General features: G+C 44.7%; 1 protein-coding gene across 1 annotated transcript in view; it reads left to right on the top strand.

The window, feature by feature from the left end:
* LOC138293660 (aldehyde dehydrogenase family 3 member B1-like) overlaps positions 1–27786 on the top strand; it is a 106528-nt gene that overhangs the window by 25267 nt on the left and 53475 nt on the right. The window contains exon 3 of the mRNA XM_069232956.1: positions 1430–1540. Coding sequence (XP_069089057.1) covers positions 1430–1540 — 111 coding nt within the window. The remainder of the gene's footprint in view (positions 1–1429; positions 1541–27786) is intronic.

The following is a 27786-nucleotide window of genomic DNA, read 5'->3' as shown; positions in this document are numbered from 1 at the left end:
TAGAAGCCATCAACCGCATGGCTCACACTGGAGTGGTCGACTGCAAGGCGACAGTGCAGAGGGAAGTAAGAGCAGTTAGATGCTAAGTTATGCATCTAGAGGCCACCACTCACAACATGAACAAGGTTTGTAACGGGCAAACCAAGCTGTAAATTAAATAAAGTATTTGTTTTTGAAAATCCATCCAAAGATAAGAAATAGTTCCAAAACTTGATTCATTTACTAAACCAAACAAAAGTTAAACAATCACGGCTGGTGTTAGCAGAATAATCCAAATTACCTCAAAAGATAGTGCGAAAACAATAGAACATAAGGCGAGCGTTGGTAGGTGTGAGCTCAAATGAGGCAGTGGCAGTAGTCACACCACTGGTGTGTTGAATTTACGTGGAAAAAAAGAAAGTGATGCAGAAAAAAAAGAAAATACGTAGTAATGCACCAAGTAGCTAAGTAATGTTTGCTTGAAAAGAGCAGGTGCATTGGTGTTTGAAGATGTGCATAAAAATGTGACTGTTAATATAACAAAAGTGAAAGAAATGGATATAGCGAGTCAAAGCAAGAATTAGATGCTTCCTGCAGGCAATGGAACAAAGTGCCCACAAAATGATGAAACTGAAAGTGAGTAATAAAATCCTGCTGTTTACTATTGGTTGTTAAATTTTGTGTGCCTGATTCACAAAGGTAAACTCACACGTTTGTGTAAATGTACAATTGTTTACGATTTTCTTGTACTCACACTCATAAAGATACTGCTTGTAAATCCCTTTGTGAATAGTAAACAACCATAAACCTACACAAAAGTGAGTTTCCCTTTGTGAATCAGGCCCTCTATGTCTGCATTTGGTCAAATTATTTATTTGAAAGATTCAATAAGGAAACAATAGCACCCCATTTCAGAGACCCCTGTTTCTTTCAGGAGAAAGATACATTTTTATGTAGTTTGCACCCGTGTGTGGTACATTTTCAGTTATGTTATTTTACAGTGCTTTAAGAGAACCCGGCCCACACAGTAAGTGGCATTTTTATTCCACTGGCCTAATGTCATTGATCAATAACCCTCTGTATATTCACCATTCAGTTCCACCACGTTTTGACCAATGTACAGTGGCTCCATGTGTGCTGTTTGCTGGTTCCCCACCTGGTCATACCCACCAGGTACCACCAAAGTGCCCAACAGCACCAGAATATTTTGTATAAATTACCCTCACTCTGGTAATGCGGGCTACATCCCCGGAACAAAAAAGAAACCTGGACATCCAACTGGAATGCCATAGTATTGTGGTCCCAAGTAACAGTGGTAAATGAGAGCATTCACACACAGCTCTCTCCTGTAATCACTGACCACATCCCCACCCTACCCCCACTCCTAGAAAAGGTCCCACATCACACCACTAACCATTATTTTTCTGCTTCATTCCACTGTCCTCTTCAGCCAGAATTTGAGGTGATTATCTCTGAGACCAGCTTTGTGACCACTGAGATCAACGTCGCCTTGAACAATCTGAAGACCTGGACGAAAGATGAACCCGTAGCAAAAAACTGGGTAAGTCCTAAAGCGCCAGAGGTGGGGAAGAGAAAGCAAAGCGCTAGTGGTTAGAGTGGTCTGTCCTCTCTGAAGGGGCCTGGAGTGGTCTGCAAGTGAGAGGTAGGGCTTGGATAGGGTCAAAGTCCTGGGTAGTCAGGATTGAAAAGATGGGACACTTAAGAACTGCCTTTTGTTCCCATGAGTACTTGTGTAAATCTCTACGACCACCATTTTGGTTGAGCTTATAATCAAGATTTGGGCGCAAACATGAGTTACCCCCAAAAAACACACAATATTCCAAGTTTTGCAGCTTCGGAGATGAAAGCATGACCTTTCATCTCCTATTCCAACCTGATGAACTCTGAGAGAGGGGGAGCATAATACCAATCTGGAGAACCCTAACCCAGGAGTTTTATTATGTGAGAACAAAAAATATACCAAGTGGCCAACTCTGGCCCAAGTTGGCAATCAGCCTTATTCCAAGGGACACACTATTTGTGAAATCTGTCATTATCGGTGTTTGCACTCGCCTTTATAAAGTTCAAGCTGTGTGAAAATAGTATGTGAAAGGCAGTGTGGTGCAGGTGAACGCCGCACAAACACCCTAGCAAAGATCTTGCGTGTCCTTTTCTCTTCTTTTGCCTGCCATAATCAGCAGCAAAAACCAACCTGAAACCATGGGTAATGCCTAAAAGTCTTTATATTAACTCCATTACTCCAGGACCTTACTTGTCTCAGTCCTTAGTTTTAAGGAGCTTGTCTCCTCATGCAGACTTATGTCACCATCCTACTACTCTTTCTGATGCAGAGGAGAAGCAAACACCTCAGTATCCACCTCCCTTCTGATAGCCCTGTCATAGTAAAGCTACTTCAAATCAAAATCTCCACCAGGAGGGTCAGTGGGCTTCAATGAAGTGAGGAAGGACACAGAATAATGGAACTACTTGTAAGCAATTTTAGTTATTACCTCAGCTTTCCATCCTCGCTTTAGTCCTTGTCTTTGAGAAACACCCAAGCTCCGAACTGTTTGGAATTGTTGGATTTAGCCCTCTCTGCAGCCCCCCAAACTTTTTAGTTTGGCATTATTGAACTTGGCCCCCTCTGCAGGGTCACCCACAAACATTTTGCCTTCACAGCTCATATTGTTGCTGAATTTGTTTTTGTTGGCCTTAGGACTCTGTGCACTTTACCACTGCTAACCATTGCTAAAGCGCTTGTACTCACTCAATAAAAACATAGTCAAATCGGTTTACACCTGATTTAATTTACTCATAAGTCCCTTGTAGAGTGCCATCCCATATACCCAGGACCTGTATTTTAAATGCTACTAGCGGGACTGCAGCACTTATCGTGCCACCTACTTAAGTAGGCCCTCAAAACATGTTCCTGATCTGCCATTGCAGCCTGAATGCAGTTTTAAATTGCCATTTCAACTTCACAATATAGCCCCCTTGCCAAGCTTTAAACTCCCCTTTCATTGCATATAAGCCACCCCTAAGGTAGTCCCTAGGTAGCCCATAGGGCAGGGTGCATTACAATTAAATGGCTGGATATGTATTTGTAAGTTATACATGTCCTGGTAGTGGAAAAACTCCTTACTTTGTTTTTAACTCCTGTGATGACTTGACGACTACCTCTCCATAGCATAACATTGGGTTGCTTTATTACATTTGAGAAGTATTAAGGTTTGATTGGGAACAGATAAAAATGTAATGTGAAATCACAATAAAAAATCCTCTTTAATGGTAAATGTGAACTTTAAGTTACAATTTTAGAAATGCCACTTTTAGAAAGTTGACATTTTCCTGCCCTCACTATATGATGCCTTCAGCCTTTTCCTGGGTCACATAAATGGGTGTACTAGAAATCTGAACTTTATTTGGAGGTTATTCCTCCCACACAGTGACACAATAGGGGGATTAAATGTGCCTGAATGGGCCATCAACTGTCAGGATGGGAGAGTGGAGCTGGGCACAGCCTCACTTGCAACGGAATAGGCTGTGCCGTGCCTTCACCCAAATGACTTGTCAACACTGCATCGTTCATGCAGTCAGCTTGAAGCCAGGGCAGAGGATGCAGCAAACTTCAAGGACTTCAAAGGGAATTCCCTAGAAATGTTTCCTACTTCAAAGAAGGCACCCGGTACAAAAATAAGATTCTCAGACTCGCTGTTCCTGGACCTGAGGATTCTACAGGAGGACTGCTGTGCTGCTTTGCTGCAAGGAGGACTGCCACTGTGCTACCCTATTACTTTGCTGCCCTGCTTTCTGAAAAGGAAGACTGGACTTGCACATTTCATTCCAGACTGAAGTGGCTAGAAGGGCCAGCTGACTGACCTCCTGCTCTGAGCTACACGGACATAACAATCTCCAGAGGCTCCCTGCAACTGCCAAGCTGACCCGATGCCTGGACTTGGAACTGGACCTATCGGAACTCTGCTGGCCTGTGCTGGAGCGAGTTCCTGACCCCAAAACGTGACCTTCAGGTCCTGGACTCTTGGTATGGCATCAGTTGAGCTCTCTTCCCAAGAAAAGGAGAATTCCTGAAGTTTTGGGCTCTTTGCTACTGCGAACACATCAGTCCACACCAAGATCTTGCCACCCACGCCGACTGTCAATGCGCAGTTCCGTGAGCCTGACTCTTTGCACCACAGTGACCGCCAACAAGCCCTGGCAGTGCAAGAGCTACACTTCGTGCTACAGCATTGACAGCTCGTGGAGACCGACAACACGAAGCTCCAGCAACAACCGTCCACAACAGCCAACAGTCTCTTTGCACTACGTCCATGACGCCTGGCCTGCACTTTGTACTACATTGACGACTATCCGTGACGCTCTCCCTAGTAATCGCGGCCCCCTCCACCATGACCGTAACACTTTGTGCTGAGCTTTTGACTAAATCTTTCAACAGGACTAACCTAGACCCTGTATGTGGACAGTGCTCCATTGTGGTTGGCTTGAACTTGTGACTTTCACCTAGTCTCGCAGATAACTGCGAGTGGCACTTTGTGCTTTTAGGAGCTTTACTTACCTTAAGCCACTAAAATTGCATATCTACAGTTCTACTGATTGTTATTTTAATCTCATATAATTTATTCAGTTTTACTCTATTTTTTTTTAATTGGTGTGGGATTTTTCTTGTGTTGTGTTTTCACTTTATTACTGTTTGAAGAGCTGCATAAATACTTTACACATTGCCTCTATGTTAAGCCTGGCTGCTTTTATACCAACCTACCTGAGGGTTAAACACAGATTAATTTGGCGTTTGCTTGCAGCGTCACCTTGACAGGAATTGTGGTTGCTGCTTGAGTAGGGTTTCACCCCCACCAGTAACCCAACATCCCACAGGGATATAAAACACCAAAGACTTGGATTGAAAGCTTAGATTTATTTATTTAACCAAATTAAAGTTGCAACAGTTAAACATTCCCTACTGCTGAAAATACTTTTACTCCAAAAAGGGCTGTTGAAATCACAACAGATTCTATAAGAATTTGCCAAAGTAGAAGGGTGAGCCCAGGTACCTGCCCTACAAATCTCTGTGTGATAGACACTCCCTGAACCTCTGCCCATAAGTGGCCACACATCTGGTCAACCTACCCTCCAGGGAAAGATAGTGCTTTTCCTGAGTAAGTGCAATCAGAGATCTTATCCACCTACTCAGGGAAGACATAGATGGCTTCAAACCCTTTCTGGCTGATCCAAAATTGACAGAGTCTTTCGTTTGGAACTAATGCTGCTATTAATGATTTGTGCAGTATTTCATGCACGTCTTAATTGTCAAATACACTGCTAATATTTGTGATCTGTTTTTTTTTTGTTTTAATAATGGTTTTAGCGATCTGAGCTTGATCTTAGGTCGTGTGTTATGAGAGTCAATGTCAAAACCACATTTCTGATTTTTTGATTGTGATGGATTTTAATATCTGTACAATAATTACTGGTTGGACAAAGAGTCTCCCTTCCTGAAAAGAAGAACCGCTATGTATGTATGGACCACTATGCTCACGTCTTAAATTATGAAGACGCAAATACCCCAGTGAAACTGAATTTGGGACAAATTCTGGAAAAATCACCTTTTGTTGACTATAAAAATGTGAGCTGCCTTTGGAGAGGAAAGACAGAAACCATGTTAAGGACTTTCAACTAAGGGGATTGACTCCTAACACTCCCAGTCTCCTTGCAGACATGACTGCTAATATGAACAAGCATTGGCAAAGTCAATAGGTATCACCTTTATAATGCGAGCGCCGAGCTGTTGACTTGAACAATGTCTGTAAAGTATTGTTAAAAAAAAGCAAAAGAAAAAAATCTAAATATTGGAGGAAAAGCAAACACACATCTTTCGATGGCTTAAAATCTTTTCACTCCAGAATCTCCAAACAGAATCCAAAAATAATAAGGAAGTGTGAGAATGTGTGGGGAGGACTTCCCAAAGCCTAATTTACTTTGAGTACGATTCAGCCATTTGCTCCATTACAACCGCCCAGGGAGCAGATTCATTGGTCTCCAGGACACCAGCTCGGTGGGTGCAGCAGATGGCCCTTGTCCCAAAGTCAAAGCTTGTGCTTTCACACAATATGTGGAATGCAGGAGATAAAACAAAAACAACCTTTAAAGTGTGCTTTCAGTCAAATCCCAGTAAAAATATCCCTGTTGCCTTTTCAGACAAGCTGTGAGGTGGGAGCAACGCAGCATAGGCTGCGATTTGAGGGGTGAAGCTACGCAAGAGGGAGCGAGCTAGCAGATGCATGCACACTTAGGGAGCGCGCAATGGAAAAGCAAAAAGTAGTTCTTTAAATGTGAGCAGTGGATGGATACAAGTCAGCCAATCAAAAGGATTGTAAGGAGCCTACGCTCCAGGAGAGAGACAACAGAAAAAGAGGAAGGCAAATCATCAAATGGGAATCAAGCAAATGAAAGTGAAAAACCAACCAGCAGCACTCAGTGGGCGGGCTCTAAGCCCTCTGTAAGCACACAATAGATATTTTGCAACCCCACAGGCTACATTATCTGGTAGGCTGACCCTAAAAAGCAGCTGTCCATAAGTCTACAGCTCGAGGGAACAGCAAGTTTACAAGCAGAATGGATGAATGATTCAACACAGGCACTCGCTGTCCTCACGTCCTGTGGGGCAGTTCTGTGCTCTGCATTCACTGCACAATTCCAACTTTTCAGGAGGCTTCTCCGCCTACCTGGAGCTGGTGGGATAGCTAATGTAGCCACTGCGGGAATGCCTGTCGACCTGTACATCACAGCTCTGAATCTGAAGGTCAAACAAACGTTCATCCTTCCTTGAATGATAATATGAATGCCACCAAGTAGTACCTAACGAGGTACAATGGGATGAGTCCTCTCATTGTGAGCTATCAGTTTAATGAACAGAATGACTTGTCGTTTGTGCAGCGCCACATTGTGTTGCAATGAAATAGTTGGGTCCTGTTGATTTCTGTCATTCTTTCGGATTTCACCAGGAATTTTACAAAAATGCACATACGCTGTGTCTCTCTCTTTGTTTTGAAAATCTTCACAAATGTTGGTTACTTTATGAAATACTGTGTTTTGGTTTCCCTGACTTAGTGCCCCTACCAATCCGCATTCGTCTTCCTTTCCACTTTGTTTAAGCCCCTTTCATGCGCCCTGCTTGTCGTATAATGGGTGTCTACACGTTTTATTGTGCACTTGTGTAATTGTGCCTACCCGACCTAGAAAAAAACATAAAATAGTAAACTCTCCACGTCCAAACCTCTAAATTCAAACAACTGACAAAAGTGATGGACTGTAGAAAAGGCCAGGTTTTACACAGCTCTCAATAAGGCGAATAACCTGCTTCTAAGCGCTCCCGGACTGAGCAGGTAAAAGGCATAAACAAGTAGTGTCACACTAGTTGCTAAACTGGGTGATCCGAAATTAAATGGATGAAGTTTCTAAAAATACGAATACCACCACAAAAAATTATGCATGCATCCAGGGACGCGCTGGGGCTTTTTGTGGTGGTATTGGTGTTTTTGGTCAGAACACTTGCTGCCCCAAATTAATTACCATGTTCAAGACTCCAGGGGCTTTGGGAGTGGATGGTGTGACTTGTCTATGGCTTAGGGTGCTTCTCTATGCTTTAACCGCATATCGTCTGATATCAAGGTTACTTATCGGGATAAAGAGAGAGAAGGCGAAAGTGGTGATGTCTGTTCCCGTCTGGCCCTGTTCCTCACGGTTTCCTCCCCTTTGTATGATGGGGAGGGATGGGTAATGGGGTCTTCCCAGTGCTTATTTTGAGCCGGTGGTTTTCGGTTCTCGGCACTGGCACTTAATTGTCAACACCGGCTCTTATGACAGTTTGCCACATGGTGGCGCTGTCTGACAGATTTAGGAATTAGCACGACAGTCCATTATTAATGCAATGTACATTAAAAAGTAATAATACCTGCCGCATAAGCCATCATTATAGTGTTGGGTGCCTGGAATAGTCTGAGTTGTCACCCTTGCAAGTGTGATGGTTAGTAGGTGTGTTGGTACTGTCATTGGCAGCGCTGGCGGGGGCAATGAGTGGTGCCAGCTGCAGTGGCCTCCTGATGAGCGCCTTGGAACTTATTTTCTTTTTACAAATTAAGCACTGGTTCTTCCTCTTGTTCCATCCCCTTTACACTCCACAGTTTTGGGCAAGGAAGTCCTTTCCCATCTAACGTTAACAGCTTGAAGGTTGAAAGGTTAGGGGTACAGAGGAAGAGATTGTCTAAACTAGCCCTGCTAGTTCAGGCCTCTAAAAGACCTCCAGCTTTGCATGCCTATTCCAGACATTGTGCTGCTTTCCAGAGGTGGTGTTCATGGTTGAATTGTGACCCTGTGTCATGTAATGAGATAAAGATTTTGGATTTTCTGCCGAATGGCTTTACTTTGGGCTTGGCGGTATCTACCATTAAAACTCAATTGGCTGCAATGAAAGCCTTCAGGGAGCTGAGGAAGGGAGCAAAAGAGTTAGGGCCAGATGTAGCAAGCAGTTTTGCCCATTCTGTGTCTATGGGAAAATGTGTTCGTACATATGGACCTTTCGAGCCTTACGTCCTCAGAATGTCAAAGGGGTTTTCACCGATGGTAAATAAGATGGTTCAGTTTAATAGTCTTGGACTCAATCCAGAAACATCCTTTTGAGCCACTACAGTGTGTACCTTTACAATTCATAACTTGGAAGGCTTTTTAATGTCAAAAGACATATTGGGGACATTCTGAAAGCTTACTCAGGAATGCATTCTGCCCATTGCTTACCATTGCCTGTTTGCTTTGATGCTCAGAGTCACTTTCGTTCTATTGTCTGGCTCTATTTGCATGGCTGTGCTTGTTATATCCAGCTGTACAGTGCATGTTATATTCTGATGGATACATCTACCTGTGGATTGCTCACCTTTTGAATACTTCCAATGCACCAGCATTCAACGGAAATCTTTTCTTTCTAGCTCTCCTCGTAAACGAGGATGTCACAATGGAATGGCTCCTCACGCGACTCCATCTGACGTCATCGGAGTCATAAGAAGTCCTCGCCGGCATGCTGACTTCAGTTCCCTTTTTTCCACACCTTTGATGCTAACGTTTTTTCTACCTCTCCAGGTGTTACACTGTATTGAGGGAATTTTTTGGTCGCGTTTTCTTCGAGCTATAATGTTTCCGCCGAAGAAGCTGGGCTTTAAGCCTTGTAGGGAGTATGGGGGTCATATGTCAGTTACTGACTCTCAAAGGTCTTTGCTCTCCAGTGGAACAGATGTTTCACATCAGTCTGTTGGAGCTACGGGCGATACGTCTGGCTCTCAAGGCCTTCCTCCATTCCATTCTCTGTCAGTCGGTGCAAGTCTTGACAGACAACACTGCTGCAATGTGCTATGTCAACAAACAGGGAGAGGTAGGGTTGTTTCTTCTCTGAAGAGAGGCTCTATGACTCTGGTCCTGGGCTCAGGACCATCAGATTTTCATAGTAACAAACCATGGAGTTCTCAATGTACGTGCGGACAGTCTCATCTGGCACTTTTCAGCCGCTCATGAGTGACGTCTCAATTCGGAGGTGGTTCTTCACGTCTTCCAGTTGTGGGGAACAATTCAGATAGTACTGTTTGCCACTCACAAGAACATGCACTGCCAGTCATTCTGCTGCCTCCAGTTTCTGATGCAGGAGGATTGGGAGAGCGCATTTCAGTTGAGCTGGAGCAACCAGGTACTTTACATGTTTCCTCCCATACCCTTGGTTACTCGGTTTGTAATGAAGAGTCACCAAGACCGGGCCCAAGTCATATTAATAGCCACAGATTGGCCAAGAAGGGTGTGGTACACAGACCTCCTTCATTTCTCGCTGTGCCCTCCACTTCATCTCCCTCAGAGGGCAGACCTCCTCTCGCAGTTAAAGGGGCAGGTTCTACACCCCCACCTCCAGAGCCTGCACCTACATGCCTGGAGATTGAACAGGGCAATCTGAATTATTTTTCTGTCCCCCCAGAAGTGGTGTCTGTTATATTATCGGCCAAGCGACACTCCATCAAAACTGTCTATGCTGTAGATGGGCCAAGTTTGTTAAATGGTGTGAGGAGAGCCACATTGATCCTTTAAAGGTCCGTTTATTCAGGGTTTTACAATTTGCTCTCTCCTTGGCAGAACAAGGTTGTGGAGTTGCGACAGTGAATGGCTATCTGTGTGCACTGTCAGCATTTATTCGTTTACCTGACAACCCTCTTTATTTAAGTCCCAAATTGTTCCAAGACTTCTAAAGGGTTTGACTAATAGTTTTCCTCACACTCCGTTTATAATGCCTCAGTGGGATTTAAATTTAGTTTTAACGTACCTGATCGGTACGCCATTTGAACCATTGCATAGTTGCCCCTTGAGGCTCCATATGTTTACAAATGTTTTTTTTCATAACAATCAGCTAGGCGTGTTAGTGAGCTGCAAGCTCCAAGTGTACAACCCCTGTTTACCACTTTCCATGCTAACAAGGTGGTTCTGAGAACCAGGGCGGCTTTCCTGCCAAAGGTGGTGACTCCTTTCTATCTAGGGCAGTCCATCACCTTCCATTCTTTTACTCTCCTCCCCACCCCTCTAAGGAGGAGGAAAGGCTGCACCGCCTGACTCCAAGGAGAGCACTGAGCTTCCACGTGGGCAGGACAAGAGAGTTCAGGGCGGATGATCAGCTTTTTGTTGGCTACGTGGGCAAGATGAAGGGCAAAGCCGGCCACAAAAGAACACTATCAAGGTGGGTCATTCTTTGTATTAAAATATGTTATTCACTAGCAAAGAAGGATCCTCCTGAGGGCATTAGAGCTCATTCTACCAGAGCTACGTCTACTCCTTCTGCTTTGGCTAGAGATGTACCTGTTGTGGATATTTGCAAAGCAGCTACTTGGGCTTCCCTCCACACTGCTTGGACTCAGAAGTGAGGAAGGACGGTCATTGTGCCCGTTCAGTGCTGCAGGATTCTTGGTATAGCCAGACAGGCTCCCACCTCCAAGTGCAGGACTGCTTTAAGATTCTATTCAAAAGGTGAGGACTCCACAGGTGGATGTATCCATCAGCAGAACAAGTTACTTACCTCCGGTACTGCTTTTTTTGGTAGATACACCATCTACCTGTGGATTCCTTATGGTCCTACCCACCTCCCTGTTGCCTGTCTGCTTATGCTAAGAAAGATATGATTTGTGTATATTGTAAATATGTATGTCTGGCAAGTTGTAAGTACAGAATGTATATTTATATATAGATGTATGTGTGTATATGTGTATATATATATATATATATATATATATATATATATATATATATAATTTATTGTGTTGAGTTGCACATGTTGTACTTGTGATGGTGAGGTCCCACGTTTGCCTCGAAAGCACAGTAAAAAAAAAAAGTGGGTGAAACTGATGTCAGAATGCCGGCGAGGACTTCTTATGGTTCCGATGACGTCAGACAGAGTCGCATGCAGAGCCGTTCCATTGTGACGTCCTCATCGACGTGGAGAGCTAGAAAGAAAAGATTTCCGTCAAGTGTTGCGCATTGGACGTATTCAAAAGGTGAGGAATCCCCAGGTAGATACTGTAGCCACCGGAAAACGTATTACCTAAGGTAAGTAACTTGTTCCTGTGCTTGTATGCTTCTATCAGCCCTGCTTGGTTTTCTTTCTCTTACACTGTTATTGTTTTTGCCAAATGAAGTTGCAAACGTTGCTAATACCTGTTTAATTAAGACCTTTATTGCCTTGGTGATGGCTTAGGGAGCAGCAGCTGGCATCCATTAAGTTTTCAGCACGTTAAACGTTGCACTCCGGTTAATAAACAAACAAGCTTTTATTTTACCTTTCTCACTGTATAGACACAGGCACTGAAAAAGGAAAGATGTTTATAATGCATGCGGCAGACAGTGGGAGTTCTACCCATTTTGTGCTCATATCCAATGGAGGATGCTCATTTTTGTTTTTGGAGTCACAAATTAATTAAAATCTCTAACCAACCACGGTTCTGCGTATGTGTATTCATTTATTTTCAGTTGCCCTTGCAGCATCAATGTGTGTGTGTTCCTCCTGTGAACTCCATAAAGAACTGATCATCCATTCAGTGTTCTCTGTACAACTGATGTAAAAACTCAGTGCTTTTTTGGGGTCTAAGTGATGGAGACTCGCCTCCTCATTAGAGGCTGAGGCACAGCATAGAACACCAGCAAGATGATGGTTTGACTGATATGGAACAAAGTCACTACTTTTGGAAGAATGCCCTAGTTCGCAGAACCAGTTTGCCTGGGAAGAAGGTGGTGTACACTGTGTTGACACAAAGAGCTTGGAGCTCACTCACCTACTGTACTGACATTATGGCAATGAGGAACACCATTTTGAGGGTGAGAAGCTGCAAAGGACATCTGAGGGAGTGCACATAAAATATGCGAGGGCCGGGTTAAGGTCCCACTGCGGCACAACAAAGGGAAAAGGAGGAAACAAATGCAGCGGTGCTTTAAAAAACACATCACAACAAGTGATTTACATAATGAGGGCTGGTCCAGCAACCGTAAGAAGGGCGAAAGAGCAGACAGGTATCTTTAACCATCCCTGAAGAACAAATAACAAAAACATCGGATAACCTTGCCTGGAGGGGATCAATCTGACATGTGCTGCACCAAACCACAAATTTGTCCTAACAACAGCTGTTTACAGATTACGTCGAGAGACATCTGGCTGCCAAGATGACGTTAACCACTTCTAGGGAAAGGTCAGAGTGATTCAGGTGTCACCTCTTAATCTCCAAGCATGAAGGTGGAGATTTTGGAGGCCCTGGTGTAAGACCCTGCTTTGTTGCTGTAACAGCAGATCCCCTAAGAGTGGTAGCCCGATCTGAGGATAAACGCTCATTACTAGGAGTTCTAGATACCATATACCGAGGACCAATCCGGAGCCATTAGAATGACTTGGGCCACGATGGTCTTGATCTTCTTTAGAACTCGGGCCAAAAGAGGCATCAACAGAAAGGCCTACAGTACTCCTGAGTTCCACCCTAGGCAGGACACATCTCTTTGTGAGAGATATCTTGACAACTGCTGCGTGCATAATTTCTGACAATGTGCCCTCTCTTGGATGGTGAAGAGATCAAGCCAAGGAGAGCTTGCGCCACTTCACCCTATCATTCAGGGAGGACCTGGCCTGGCATTTCGGGCTGGACTGGTCACATGAGGAGCAAGGTCAACACTGATTTGCATAATGCAGGGTCCAAACTGAGGTGGCATGGTGGGCAAAAAACGATTGATTAGGATGCTACCCCGAGTGATTGCCAGTGGTTAGACGCATTGCAAGCATTCATCAAATCACCTTTTGTGTGTTTCATGTACATCCACCATAACCATCGCTAACCTCAAATTGTGCACCATCCCACTCAATTGTTCAATAAAATCAGAACACACCCTTGCCCACTGTCAATGACAATCTTAAATATGTTGGCTCTCTCTACTATAACCAACAACTTTCCTTGCAAACTTCACACATTGGTACCTATTACACAGCTTTCTCATACACTTAGTGTCACAGAAAATTATTCTACTCACTTTGCCATCAAATGTTGTCCCTCTTGCACTAATTCACATAATCTCTTTCTTAATGTCATTCTCTCGTAGGGGATTTCCATATATAGTCATAAGCACTGAATAGTTTCGCACGCCTGCGGGGACCCCGGAGCACTGTTCTGTAGTGTATTCTTAAGTGTAGATGTTTGCCTTTCTTGAAAAAAGGCATGTTAAGTCACTTAAGAATATCAATGTGCAGCCTAGGTGAAAGGCTACAAAGGCCAAATTGTTCATTCTTTTGGTTGGTAAGAAAAGGAAGCTGTAGTACAGATATACCTTTAAAAACATATTTATTCTAGAAATGTAGTAAAAAACATATTCTCCAACTTTATTTACAACTTCAAATGAGGATGAAACAATGCAGGGCAGTGTAGCCCATAGGCTGCCATCATACAGAATGTAAATAGAGCTGTGCCTTAAAGAAAGGAAAGTCTTCCTGTATCCCATCATGCACAGCAACAGGCAGTTGTCTCAGTTCTTTTTTCCGGCTCCTTCTGACAGGACCCTGAAGCATTGAGCTCCACCTTTCATAGCTTTTTTTTACTAAAACTCAACTAAAATCCTTTGGATTTCAATTTCACTCGACGTTTTTCATCTACAGTGAACATTTCCTAGCTTTTTCTGTCAAATTCTGACAGAAACTTTTTTTTTTGCCACCAGAATGCCTTCTCTTTTTGATAAGTGCCCTAGCTGTGGCAGGAAAAAGGCCAAAACAGACCCATATCAAGTCTGTATTATTTGCCTACCGTCAAGTCATAAACCTGATGCCTGTGACATTTGTAAAACCTTCTCCAGGAGAACCCTTCGTGACAGGGAGAAAATCCGCCTTCAGGAAAAAAAGGACAGCAGACGAAGAGGACTATCTGCCACAGAGCGAGGAGAAGGTCAGTCTTGTACCAGGGCTCTTACTGTGTCCTCTGGAGCAGCTACCAGATCTGCTCACAAGCGTCACAGGTCCCCGACGACATTGAGAGCATCGACGTTGAGACCAGGAATGGCGCCGACATGCTCGCCATCGAGAACCAGCTAGTCGTCGAGGAAGAGACATCGCTCGACGTCGACAGCCTTATCGCCGTCGAGATGGCGTAGACAGTCGCCGTCAAGAAGTTCCAGGTACAGGTCACCGTCGATGCGAAGGGGAAGATCGACGTCGGTAGACAGTACTCGTCATCGAAGACGATCGCCGTCATCCCGTCGAGGGAGATCGCCGTCGAGGAGCTCTAAACGGCGAGAGGAGTCAACGCCGAGAGGTACTCGTCGGCGTCGTACTTCGACGTAGAGAAGCGTGTCAGCATCGAGGAGGCACTCAAAGAGACCAAGGAGGGTCTATACCACCTCAGAATCCTCGGCGTCTCTTATTTTATTACCACCTTCGCCTCAGCCTTCTCCTCAACCATCGCCTCTACCACAGACACCTCTGGCAACTACAGCTCTTCCGCCGGTACCTCTTTCAGAGTCCGCCCCAGTGACTACTGCTGAATCCACAAGGCATTCTCGACGTTCTTCGAGACGCTCTTCTTCATCTCGACATAATCATCGGCATGACTCAGTTCGCAGGTCTTCTCGTTCCCACCATAGACATTCCTCCTCATCCACCACGGATTACTCTCCAACTTTATCTGACTCCCCGTCTCCGAGAGTTTCACCCATAGACGATGTAAACACCTTTCAAGAGGTCCTAATTCGCAGTGCCACCAAGTTGAACATCCCTCTGGCAGTACCCGCTCCAACAACCTCTGTCATTTTTGAGACACTACACCAGCGTTCTTCTAGACCATTACTACCGCTGGTCCCAGGACTACTTGAACCGGCAATGGACATATTTTTAACACCGTCCACAGCTAAAACTGCTCCTTCCAGGCTTATAAAGAAATATGGTCCTCCGGAGCAGGACCCTTTGTTTCTGAGGGCGGATCCAGTACCCGATTCGGTGGTAATCGTGGCTGCTAAGAAATTACATTCTACGTCTCCGTCTTCTTCTTCGCCACCGGACAAGGAGAGTAGAAAAATTGATGCCGCAGGCCCCAAAGTTTGCTCCACCTCAGCCATCACTATGAAAGCGGCTAGTGCTACTGCCCTGTTAGGCAGGTATGATCGTGCCCTTTGGGACTCTGTGCTAAAATTTGCAGAACACCTCCCTAAGGAGAAAAAGGAGGATTTTTTGGAGATCGTAAGTGAAGGTGCCATGGTCTCCAATCAAGTGATAAGCACGGCTGCAGACTCCTCTGTGTTATCCGCACATAATTATTCTCATGGAATTTCTTTGAGAAGACATGCCTGGCTACGCCTTACTTCACTTAAGCCAGAGGCGCAACAGAGGATACAAAATTTGCCCTTTTCAGTTTCCACTTTGTTTGGTTCTCATGCTGACGACGAAATGTCGAGGATGAAAATGGAACTGGACACGCTAAAAGCGGTGGGCATCGAGAGACCAAGAGAGCAACGGAAAACATTCCGTCCCTTCCACCGTAGACTCTTTACTCAAAGATTTCAAACAGCACAGTGGATGCCTTCAAGATCCCAGCAACAACAACAACATCAGAGAACCTTTTCGACCCAGCGAAAGCAAACAATGGGTCGCTCTACGCCACAAACTGCCCAAACAGCTCGTCAGGCATCAGCGTCTAAGCCCTGAATCCTCGCTTCCCCCTCCTCCGTTACCCACTCCGGTAGGGGGAAGTATCTCAAGTCATCTGGAAGAGTGGCAACGCATAGCGTCAGACGCCTGGGTGTTGAATATTGTGCGGAATGGCTACTGTATCAGGTTCATAAGCCCCCCGCCTTCTATTCCACCCAAACCGGTGAATCACCATCTCAACGCTCTCAAAGCGGAAGTAACAAACCTATCACAAAAGAAGGCGATAGAACCTGTCCCTATCAACCAGCAGGGAAAGGGAATCTATTTGAGGTACTTTCTGGTACCAAAGAGAGACAAACACGAGTTCCGTCCCATTCTAGATCTAAGGGTAACCAACAAATGGGTTCGCAGAGAGAAATTCAGGATGCTATCCTTACACCAAATCTATCCCCAACTTCGTCAAGGCGATTGGCTCTGTGCAATAGATCTCCGCGACGCTTACTTTCACTTTCCTGTGATCAAAAAGCATCGGAAGTTTTTGAGATTCCTCGTCGGAAAAAGTCATTACCAATTCACGGTGCTACCTTTCGGCCTCAAATCAGCCCCGAGGACGTTTTCCAAATGCATGGCGGTGGTGGCAGCCCATTTAAGGAAACATTGTATATTCGTCTACCCCTATCTAGACGATTGGCTCATAAAAGCATCCACATACCTAGAGGCTCAACAGCATTTCAGTTGGACTCACCAGCTACTCCAGAGACTGGGCCTTCAGGTCAACCTCTCCAAATCCACAGCAACACCTGTTCAGAGGTTGCATTACCTAGGCGCCATCATAGACACCACTCAAGGAAAGGTGTTTCCCTCAGAGGAACGACAGTTATCAATCCTCCAAAAGTGCCAGAAGCTCGAGAAAATGCCTCAGACCACTGCAAGAACGATATCCTCTCTCCTGGGCTCGATGGCTTCTTGCATCTACCTCATTCCCAATGCTGGCCTCCATATGAGACCCTTACAGGAATGTCTAGAGAATCAATGGTATCAACTAGTGGACGAGTGGGAGAACAGCATCCTCCTTTCTCCCCATGCCATACAATCTCTCAAGTGGTGGTGTTCTCCGAACAATCTTCTGAAGGGGATTCCATTCCAACAACAGCCTCTAACCCAAACCATAGTCACGGATGCATTGCTGTTCGGATGGGGAGCGCATATGGATCACCTCCAAATACAAGGCACGTGGTCGCAGAGAGAGCAACTGTATCACATCAATATTTTAGAACTTTGCGCAGTCCATCTTGCACTCAAGGCCTTCCTCCCCGCACCGAGGGCGAAAACTCTGCTTCTCCAGACGGACAACATGGCCACCATGTATTACTTAAACAAACAAGGGGGTACCAGATCTAGGACTCTGTCGACAAAGGCCCAAACAATTTGGCACTGGCTTCTAGCCAGGAACCTATCGCTAGTGGCAACTCACCTTCCGGGCATACAGAATGTCCAAGCGGATGCCCTCAGCCGAGCAATGGACGAAAACCACGAGTGGGTTTTGCACGACGACGTCTTCCGCTCCATTTTTTCCATTTGGGGTACCCCTTCTATAGACCTATTCGCAACCCCAGAAAACAAAAAATGCCAAAGCTTCGCCTCCAGGTACTACCATCCAGGAACATTGGGGAATGCCCTGTGGATAAACTGGTCAGGAGCATTTCTTTATGCCTTTCCACCGCTTCCCCTGATACCGACAGTCCTCCTCAAGCTGTCCCACCAAGATGATTCTCATCGCCCCAGAATGGCCACGCCAGTGGGGGTTTCCAGACCTCCTTCACCGGTCACTCAAACCACACATCAAATTACCTTACCGCCCCGACCTTCTCACGAAGTTTCGAGGCCAGATGACACATCCCAACCTCCCATTGTTGAATTTGGCAGCATGGCTCCTGAGTTAGTACAATATGGTCACCTGAATCTACCTCAGGACTGCATGGAGATTCTAAGGGAGGCAAAGCGCCCTTCCACAAGAACAGCTTATGCCTTCAAATGGAAAAGGTTCTGCATGTGGTGGTTGGACAAGAATGTTGACCCAATAACATGCGGAGAAGAAGCTATTCTTCCATATTGGTTAAACCTGGCGAAGTCTGGCTTACAGTTGTCATCAATAAAAGTACACCTGGCAGCTCTAACGGCATATAGATAGAGCCCTTCCCAATCCTCTTTCTTTAAAATTCCAATCATAAAAGAGTTCCTAGAAGGTTTGAAAAAGGTCTTTCCTCCCATTAGACGTCCATCTCCTCCATGGGAGCTGAATATTGTCCTCTCGCGTCTAATGCTGCATCCGTTTGAACCAATACACAAAGCATCACTCCATCATCTTACATGGAAAACTGCTTTTCTGGTTGCAGTCACTTCAGCTCGCAGGGTCAGTGAGATCCAGGCCCTTTGCGCTCAAGAACCTTATACGGTTTTTCATTCCTCAAAAGTAGTAATGAGAACACATCCAAAATTTCTACCTAAAGTCATTTCAGACTTTCACGTGAACCAGACCATCTCATTACCGACTTTCTTCCAAAATCCGTCTACTCCTGCTGAGAGAACCCTACATTCTCTCGATGTTAAAAGAATTTACTTGAATAGAACAAAGTCTTTGTGCAAATCACAGCAGCTGTTTATTAACTATGGCCCAGTTAGAACAGGTTTAGCCACCTCCAAACAATCCTTATCCAGATGGATTGTTTCTTGTATCGTATTCTGTTATCAGTTAGCAAATAAATCCCTCGATGGCAGACCAAAAGCCCATTCTACTAGGGGGAAGGCAGCAACTGTTGCTTTGATGAGAAACATTCCTTTGGAAGAAATATGCAAAGCGGCTACCTGGAAATCTGTCCACACCTTTACTAAGCATTACTGCCTTGATTCAGATGCTAGGACAGATGCTCAGGTTGGACAGGCCTCTCTTAAGAATCTATTTGTGTAATTTATTGTTTCGGTATTGTTCTGTCTACTCCACCGCGGTTATTGGGATGGGCTTGCTAATCTATTCAGTGCTTATGACTATACATGGAAATCCCCTACGAGAGAAGGAATGGTTTCTTACCTGTAACTCCAGTTCTCTCGTAGGGGTATTTCCATGATAGTCATAAGCAACCCTCCCTCCTCCCCGGTGGAGTTTACTTAAGGATATCTACAATACTTATAACAATATTGTTAATTAAAGGGATATTCAGGTTTCGTCATGTCATATTAAAAGCCTACAAAAAGAACTGAGGCAACTGCCTGTTGCTGTGCATGATGGGATACAGGAAGACTTTCCTTTCTTAAAGGCACAGCTCTATTTACATTCTGTATAATGGCAGCCTATGGGCTACACTGCCCTGCATTGTTTCATCCTCATTTGAAGTTGTAAATAAAGTTGGAGAATGTTTTTTTACTACATTTCTAGAATAAATATGTTTTTAAAGGTATATCTGTACTACAGCTTCCTTTTCTTACCAACCAAAAGAATGAACAATTTGGCCTTTGTAGCCTTTCACCTAGGCTGCACATTGATATTCTTAAGTGACTTAACAGGCCTTTTTTCAAGAAAGGCAAACATCTACACTTAAGAATACACTACAGAACAGTGCTCCGGGGTCCCCGCAGGCGTGCGGAACTATTCAGTGCTTATGACTATCATGGAAATACCCCTACGAGAGAACTGGAGTTGCAGGTAAGAAACCATTCCTTTTCTCCTCTCATCAACATTCTGTTTTCCCCAGTGGGGAGTTCAACACTTTCCAATATGGTCTCACTTCCACTTTCACACAGTCCTCTCTCACACCCGTCTACATCAACATTCTCTTAACCTAGTTCAACAACTCATCCTCCATGAGTACATGTATCCACTTCTCCTCTTATTGAACCTACACTCTTCTACTATGTCCTTCACACTAGCAATCAATTTTCTATTGTCATCTTTTCCTTCTTCCATTGGCATCAGCAACTATCAGATCCAGCCAGGAACATAATTCAATTTGAATTTATAATCTTGGAACCTGGATGCTAATCCTGCTGAAGCATTCATTGTGATCGCTGGTAAAAGGACCATCAGTAAAGCCTTATGGTTAGCCCTTTGGGTTACATTTATGCCCACTCTATATGCTCTAAAGTACTCCATAGCCCATGCAGGGACCTCATCAGTTTCGTCTTGTTGGCAAATTTTGGTGTAATACTCCACAAGACTCATAAAATACCTCAATTCATCCATATCTCGTGGCCTTGACACCTCTGTGATGGCTTTCACTAGGTCATGTTTTGATCTTGTATCTTAGGCACACGTAGCTCTAAATTTGCCACCTCTTGCTGCAAGAATCAACACTTACCCCTGCTTGAAGTTAACCTGCTTTGCTTAACTTATGCAGATCCTGTTTTAAGATTAAGTTATTTTCCTCCACACTCTTTCCAAACATTAAGATGTCATCCTGAAAGAACACCAAATTGATCCGGTCTCTAATCACAACTGTCAATTATGCACTGAAACACACTGGCAGCACTAGCAAGGCCAAACAGGAGTCAAATAAATTAAGTGAAACACCCCCGCCATCGTTCTGAATGCAGCTAATGCCTTAGACTACTGATGTAATCGCATCTGGTGGTATGCAAACTTAAGATGTAACTTCGAGAAGTATCTTGCATCTTTCATCATCAGCACCATTTCTGTAATGTTTCATAATGAGAAGGTATCTTTTGTACTTTTTCCCTTTTGCAGGGTCATCCCTAATCTTTTTGCTTCCTTCCTCCTAATTTTTCTGACCAGTTTTTGTTGGCTTTAGGACCCTGGGCACTTTACCACTGCTAACCAGTGCTAAAGTGCATATGCTCTCTGTGTAAATTGTATTGTTGATTGTTTTTCCATGATTGGCATATTTGATTTACTGGTAAGTCCCTACTACAGTGCACTAGAGGTGCCCAGGGCCTGTAAATTAAATGCTACTAGTGGGCCTGCAGCACTGATTGTGCCACCCACATTAGTAGCCCTGTAAACTTGGCTCAGACCTGCCACTGCAGTGTCTGTATGTGCAGTTTTAAACTGCCAATTCGACTTGGCAAGTGTACCCACTTGCCAGGCCTAAACCTTCCCTTTTTATACATGTAAGGCACCCCTAAGGTAGGCCCTAGGTAGCCTCATGGGCAGGGTGCATTGTATGTTAAAGGTGGGACATGTACTTATGTGTTTTACATGTCCTAACAGTGAAATACTGCCAAATTCATTTTTCACTGTTGCAAGACCTATCTCTTTCATAGGTTAACATGGGGGCTGCCTTTAAATATGATTAAAGTGCAGATTCCCTTTGGCAGGAGATAAAAATATAGAGTTTAGGGTCTCTGAGCTCACAATTTAAAAATACATCTTTTAATGAAGTTGTTTTTTAGATTGTGTGTTTGAAAATGCCACTTTAGAAAGTAGGCATTTTCTTGCTTAAACCATTCTGTGACTCTGCTTGTTTGTGGATTCCCTGTCTGGGTCAGTTTGACAGTTGGGCTTTTTGCATGTCTCCTATAGACAGTGACACAAAGGGAGCAGGGGTGTAGCCTGCATATCCTGATGGGCCATCTGGGCTGAAGGGAGTAGTGGTCACTTACACCTGAAAGGGCTGTGCCTGCCCTCACACAATGCAGTCTCCAACCTCCTGGTGTGTGTCTGGGTCCTGGCCTGGGCAAGGCAGGATCTTGAAAACAACAGAGACTTCTCTTTGAACTAGGCCTACTTCAAAGGCAGAAACGGGTATAAGAAGAGCACCCAAAACCCCTGAAAATCAGATTACTTCTGGAACCAAGAGGAACCTCTGCCAAGGAGAAGAGCTGGAAGCTGAGGAGTACTGCCCCTTTGCTTGTGACTGTGCTTTGCTGGGTTGGCCTGCAGCAGCTGCTTCTGCCTGTGAGAGGACAGACTGACTTTTGTGTGGCTTCCCACTGGTGAAGAATCTCCAAGGGCTTGAACTGAGCTTGCCTCCTGTTGTTGAAGTCTCAGGGACATCAAAGACTTCTCTCTGCCAGCACTTGGGCTTTCTGCTGAGAGTCCTGCCTGCCAAGTGGTGCCCTAACCTGTCTCTGGGCCCTTGAAAGGTGCAGCTGGTGGAAAAGGATAGAAATCTACGCAAAGACCGCCATGCAGGGAAACTTTTGACGCACCACCCGCCTCGCAGCTGAAAAACGATGCGCCACCGGCCTCGCAGCTAACATCGACGCTCCACCTGCATCGCGGCTGGAAGATCAACACAACGCGGCCAGAGAAACAACGTGCAACACCCGCAGCGGCTGCTGTTAACGATGCAAGCCCCCACGCAGCGATGTTTCTCATACCGTGCGATCGGATTTCGACGCACCATCGCTGGGTGCGGAAAATCAACGCAAACACTGCCCGGACCCGAGGTGCCCATCCGGATTGACGCATCGCTCTCTTGCAGGAGAGAAGAAACAAAGCATGCCGACCCAACCGGAGGAGGAACGGCGCATGTTCTCGCTTGCGAGTGAGAAATCAATGCATCACTGGCCTTTTCAGACGCACACTCGCTCATGTGGCTTGATTTTGACCCTACCCATGTACCTTTGTACGCTAACAACGTTCTCACTGTTTGCTAAATGATTTAAGACTCTTTTTGCTTTTCAAATTCATAACTTGACTTGTGTATGTTGGATTTTTGTCTTTTTGGTCTTGTTTTGTCCAGGTAAATAGTATCTATTTTTCTAAACCTGCGTTGTGTCATTTTGTAGTGTTTTCACTGAGTTACTGTGTGTGTTGGTACAAATACTTTATACCTTGCTTCTAAAGTTAAGCCTGCCTGCTCGTGCCAAGCTACCAAGGGAGTGAGCGGGGGTTAACTGAGGGTGATTCTCCTTTAGCCTGACTAGAGTGAGGGTCCTTGCTTGGACAGGGGGTAAACCGACTGCCAACCAAAGTCCCCATTTCTAATAGTATTTTTCACGATAGCTTGTGATACCTATGGAACTGACTCCAATAGCTCCATCACACCTTTTTCCTTAAAATGTTCTTCACTTCCTGTTGGAAAAACACCGGTATTCTCCTTGCTTTATGCTTCACCAAAGTATCTCCTTTCGAAACTAACTTGTGGAGTTACTCCTTCAATGCTCCAAAATATTCTTTGAACACATCCTTGAACTCATCCTACACCCTCTCCACCTCATCGTCAACTACCACGTCAACCACCATCACTTGATCTCTGCACTTGGAATTGATAACACTATTCAGATCATATTGGTGTACCTTCCTTTTATTGGGTGCCCCTCTGTGGCCACATTGGCCTTCTCTTTTATCGTTTTGTCTTTAAACATTATGGTGGTCCGACCGCCAGGGTCAAAGTGGCAGTCTGACTGCCGTCAAAGCGGTGGTCCAACCGCTTTAATGGCGGTCTGACCACCACATTATGACCGTGGTGGTAGTGCTGCGGTGGGACCGCCAGCACCACCAGTTCTCCTCCACAGGAGGTCTGGTAGTAGTACCGCCATGTAAAGGCTGGCAGAGGCAGGGTGCACCTGCGGTTTAACAAGCACGATAATGGAAAATTTACAGTTTTTAGTCACAGCAAGCACTTTTGCAAAAGCAGCTTGATAATTCACGAAATAGAGGGTCTTTCACAAATGGTTGCTTAGTTTTCAAAGCCCAGGGTCCCAATCAAGCACTCCTAAGACAAGGCAGAATTGCGTGCTTGCTCCCGCATTCTTATAGTTTGTGGTCAAAGAATGGAAACCTTCAAGTTTCTGTCAACAGGTTTCTACCATGCGAGCATTTTACAAAAACACAAGCATATTGTGAAAACAGCCTACAGTCAACATGCTTTGAGAAACTTGGAGGCTGCTGGTGGCACACGTCCATCCCAGCAAAGTACCACCCATCGGTGGTTAGACTAACCCCATTTTAGTGTGGCGTCTGCATCACCGCACTAAAATGCATTAGTGATGCCTCTATAGTTCTCCCCTGATTCCCTCGAGGCGCACTCACCGAAGAGCTGCATTAGCAGCAAGCGTGCTGCTGATAGGTGACTAAGAGCACACAGTGCTGCCTGAGCCTTCCGTAGCTGAAATACGCTGGCCTCAAATCTTCACAATTTCATATTAAACAATATATAAAGTTCACAGAAGAACTAAGTTTATTTAAATTAGAATTCGCCACAGGCGGACTTGTTTCAATCAAGCCAAAGCCGGTGGCCTAAGCGTCCCACGTGGTCTGTGTCAAACTCACACACACACACTTCCTATGTGGACTAGAATTACCAAGCACTGGGACAGGAATTGCTTTTAAAGAGGAGTGGACGGTTTGTCATTCATCAAGTTGAGCCTGTTTGTAGAGAAGGAAGACCAAAAGCTAATTGAACATGAGGGGTTTCATTTATTTTCTGAATTTTCTCCCTTCTCATCTTCTCTCACCCTGCTACCTGTTGTATTACCCATTTTTAAGTGTTGGCTAGATACTGCATGTGCTGTCTTGAAAGGACTGTTGTATTCAATATGTGGGCTTGAGCCCACCCATAGGCTTCCCATTTGCTGGCTCCATCGTCACTCTCATATTCTTTCCCCACATTTGTCCAAGGCATGTATGCGTCATGCCTCTTCCTGTGTTTAGCCCTACCCCGGGAGCATGGACCAGTTACTACTATCCATCCACAGTTCCATTTTAGAAACTGTCTTAGGACCTACGTTTTTCTTTGTTTATGAGCACTTCACATGATTGCTCGTGTTTTTACTCGCTCTGAGGTCCATTTCTGTAAACAGGCCTGTAAATCCTGTTCTTATCTCATCAAATTTGCTGTGCATTCAAAGACTGAGGTCAAATGTTAGACGCTGTATTCCAAGGTGCCTGTTTACTTTTCTTTCTCTGACTTCAAAGTGAGAGGATTTTTTTAAATGAATGTCCTGGTGTTGCTTGTTTTAAGAGGTGTTCTTCTGTGCATGTGGTGGCAGCAAGCCATGGACATGGATACTTACATCTTTTGCCATGTGTACTAACCACAATGGTGTCGTTGTGTAACAAATAAGGATGCTTTTCCAAAAACTCACTCGTATTCCAGCAAATCACTGAAATGTCGAAAATTGTAATATCGAAAGGGACTCATACTTCTTGAATTTGTGTGCTAAGCAATTACACTGCTCACTGTATACCAAAAGTGTGCATTCTAGGTCACAGGGTCTGTGCATGTTTTTTGTTAATTTTATCGATGGGCACTTAGGAGAACTTCAGATTCATCTTTGATACTGGCAAAAGGGCAGTTTTAGGACCTTGTGGACCTATGATCTGAGCAGGAAAGATAACCTCATAAGTTGTTCACCATATGGTATAAAATAAGGTATAAAATCCATGCAGGAAGGAAAGTCAAGAAGTTTTATTTATTTACAGTTTTATAAATGGTAAACGTTGTCACATAGAGGTGCCTTGAGAGCGCTGCTAACGTGCCAAGCGTGATGTGATATTGTGAGTAGTGTAATGGAGTGTGTGATTGGTAGCGTCAAAGAAATTATACAAATATGTGGCTGTGACGATTTCAGCACAGTCGCAGACTTACTGCATTTGCACATGGTCCACCATATGTTGCACAGTCATGGCTTTAAGTGGGATGAAAAAAGTGGGGGTCTCGAAAGAGAGGGTGACCTATGTAAATATGGGCAAGTCTTAAACACAAACTGTTATGTAATGTTGATAACATGAATAGGTAAAAATATTAATCATCTAAATTTATCAATTCTCAAAACACCTTCACTAAAATAATGTGAAACTGCACTAAATCCTTATTTCTGCTTTTCTTTTTTCTCACTTTTGTGTAGAGCGTCTTACAGACATGAAAAAGTGCCAGAGCATACAGAAACACGTTTTGGCTATACTATTTTATAACTATAATCCAATATAATGTATGACATTCATTGATATTTGTACTCACAGAAGACGGCTTTAAAATATTACAATGATTGAGTACAGTGTACGATTGGTAATACAACTGTCTATATATTAATGACCTATGCATGATAAATATATAGAACCTTAAACCCAACAATAAACTTCAGATTTCAAAGAGAACTGGATATCTGGTCTCAAGTCTTCAATCCTCAACCAGTGACTGTTAACATTTAGATATAAATACGGTGACAGAGCGGTAACTGTCACTATAGGAATCATCTTGCTCTGAACTAAGATGCTCCAAGATTACCTCTAATTATTTAGCCATTATTAATCATTAACAAAGGTCCTCCAGCTAGGAAATTGTTTAAAAGTGACTAGTATGGGTATGTTTGCCCAATAAAGAAAGCCATGCTGAAGAGCATCCCAAAAGGCAAAAAAATGGATTGGGATGCTGCCCGAGCGATAGGCGGTGGCTGAGATTAACTCAAGCACTCCATCCATCACCCTGTTATTTTACATTTCCAGAGAGAAAGAGACTCCAGGCACAGGACCCGTGAACCCACCGCGCCAAGCTTGCTGCAGTACCAGATGGTGGTGTTATTCTCCGTGAGCACCTGCACCAGCCTCCACTTGGTGCACAAACGGAAGGCTCTTAACGTCAAGTGGATGGCCCTCAGCTCCAGAAGATTGATATGGATCTGTGACTTTGCCGAAGACCTGAGGCCTCTGATCTCCCACGCACCCAGGCGGCTGCCTCAATCAGGAAGCAATGCATCAGTCACCACTGTCAGCTCTGGGTGAGGTAGAGAAGGATATGCCGCGGCCCAGCAACCACCACAGCAGGTCTTTTGCAGTCCACTTTGAAATCTGGAAATGGTTAGAGAGATTCCCTTGATGTTGGGCCCAGTGAGACTTCAGATCCCACTGCAGAGCCTGCATGTGCCGCTTGGTGCTTGACCAGCAGGATGCCTTCGGCCATCAGTCCCAGCAGCCTCAGATTCAACAGCACTGAGGTCCAGGAGAGTTGCTGAAAGGTTGGGATTATAGTCTAAATGTCCCAGGCTCTCTGGACCAAATCTAAAATGGCTCAGATAAAAGGGAGCCTTAGAGAAGGAGGTAGATGTAACTTCAGCACATTGATAATGAACCCCAGGATGTCAGGACGTTTGCCGTAGTCTAGAGGCGGGTGACGACTGCCTGAGGCAAACCCACCTTCAACACCAGTCATCGTGGTAGGGAAAAACTGGGACCCTTGACCTCTGAAGATGTGCTACAACCACTGCCGTCACTTTTGTGAACACTAGAGGGGCGCTGGTGGGACCAAGGAGGGGCACAGCGAAAAGAAAAGTGTTCCTGCCCCACTACGAATCACAGGTAATGCTGGTGGAACCACAAGACAGGAATGTGGGAATGTGTCCTGCAGGTCTAATGCCCCAGTCCAGTCTCCAAAGTCAAGGTGTCAAGGTACTGGATAACAATTTCCTCAGGAGCAGAAGATTAGCCCTCAATCCTCACCACCACTACCTGCAACAGATAACGAGTACCTGCTACACGCACCCGCGGGGGGAAAAGGGAAGGGGATAATAAGAGAGACTGTCTCAGATGCCTGGTGCTTCTACATCACTACTGGACTGGCTCTTCTAGTGCGGTAGTTTCTTGAAGAGGCACCTATAGAAAATTATTACTAAGTATTCACGTTGTGCTGTCTCCACTTTCACTCAAACAACATTACATTCAA

The sequence above is a fragment of the Pleurodeles waltl genome, chromosome 4_2, assembly GCF_031143425.1.
Source record: "Pleurodeles waltl isolate 20211129_DDA chromosome 4_2, aPleWal1.hap1.20221129, whole genome shotgun sequence".
In the NCBI taxonomy this organism is placed as follows: Eukaryota; Metazoa; Chordata; class Amphibia; order Caudata; family Salamandridae; genus Pleurodeles; species Pleurodeles waltl.
The sequence above is the reverse complement of the archived record's forward strand: the minus strand, read 5'-3'. Positions and strand labels throughout refer to the sequence as shown.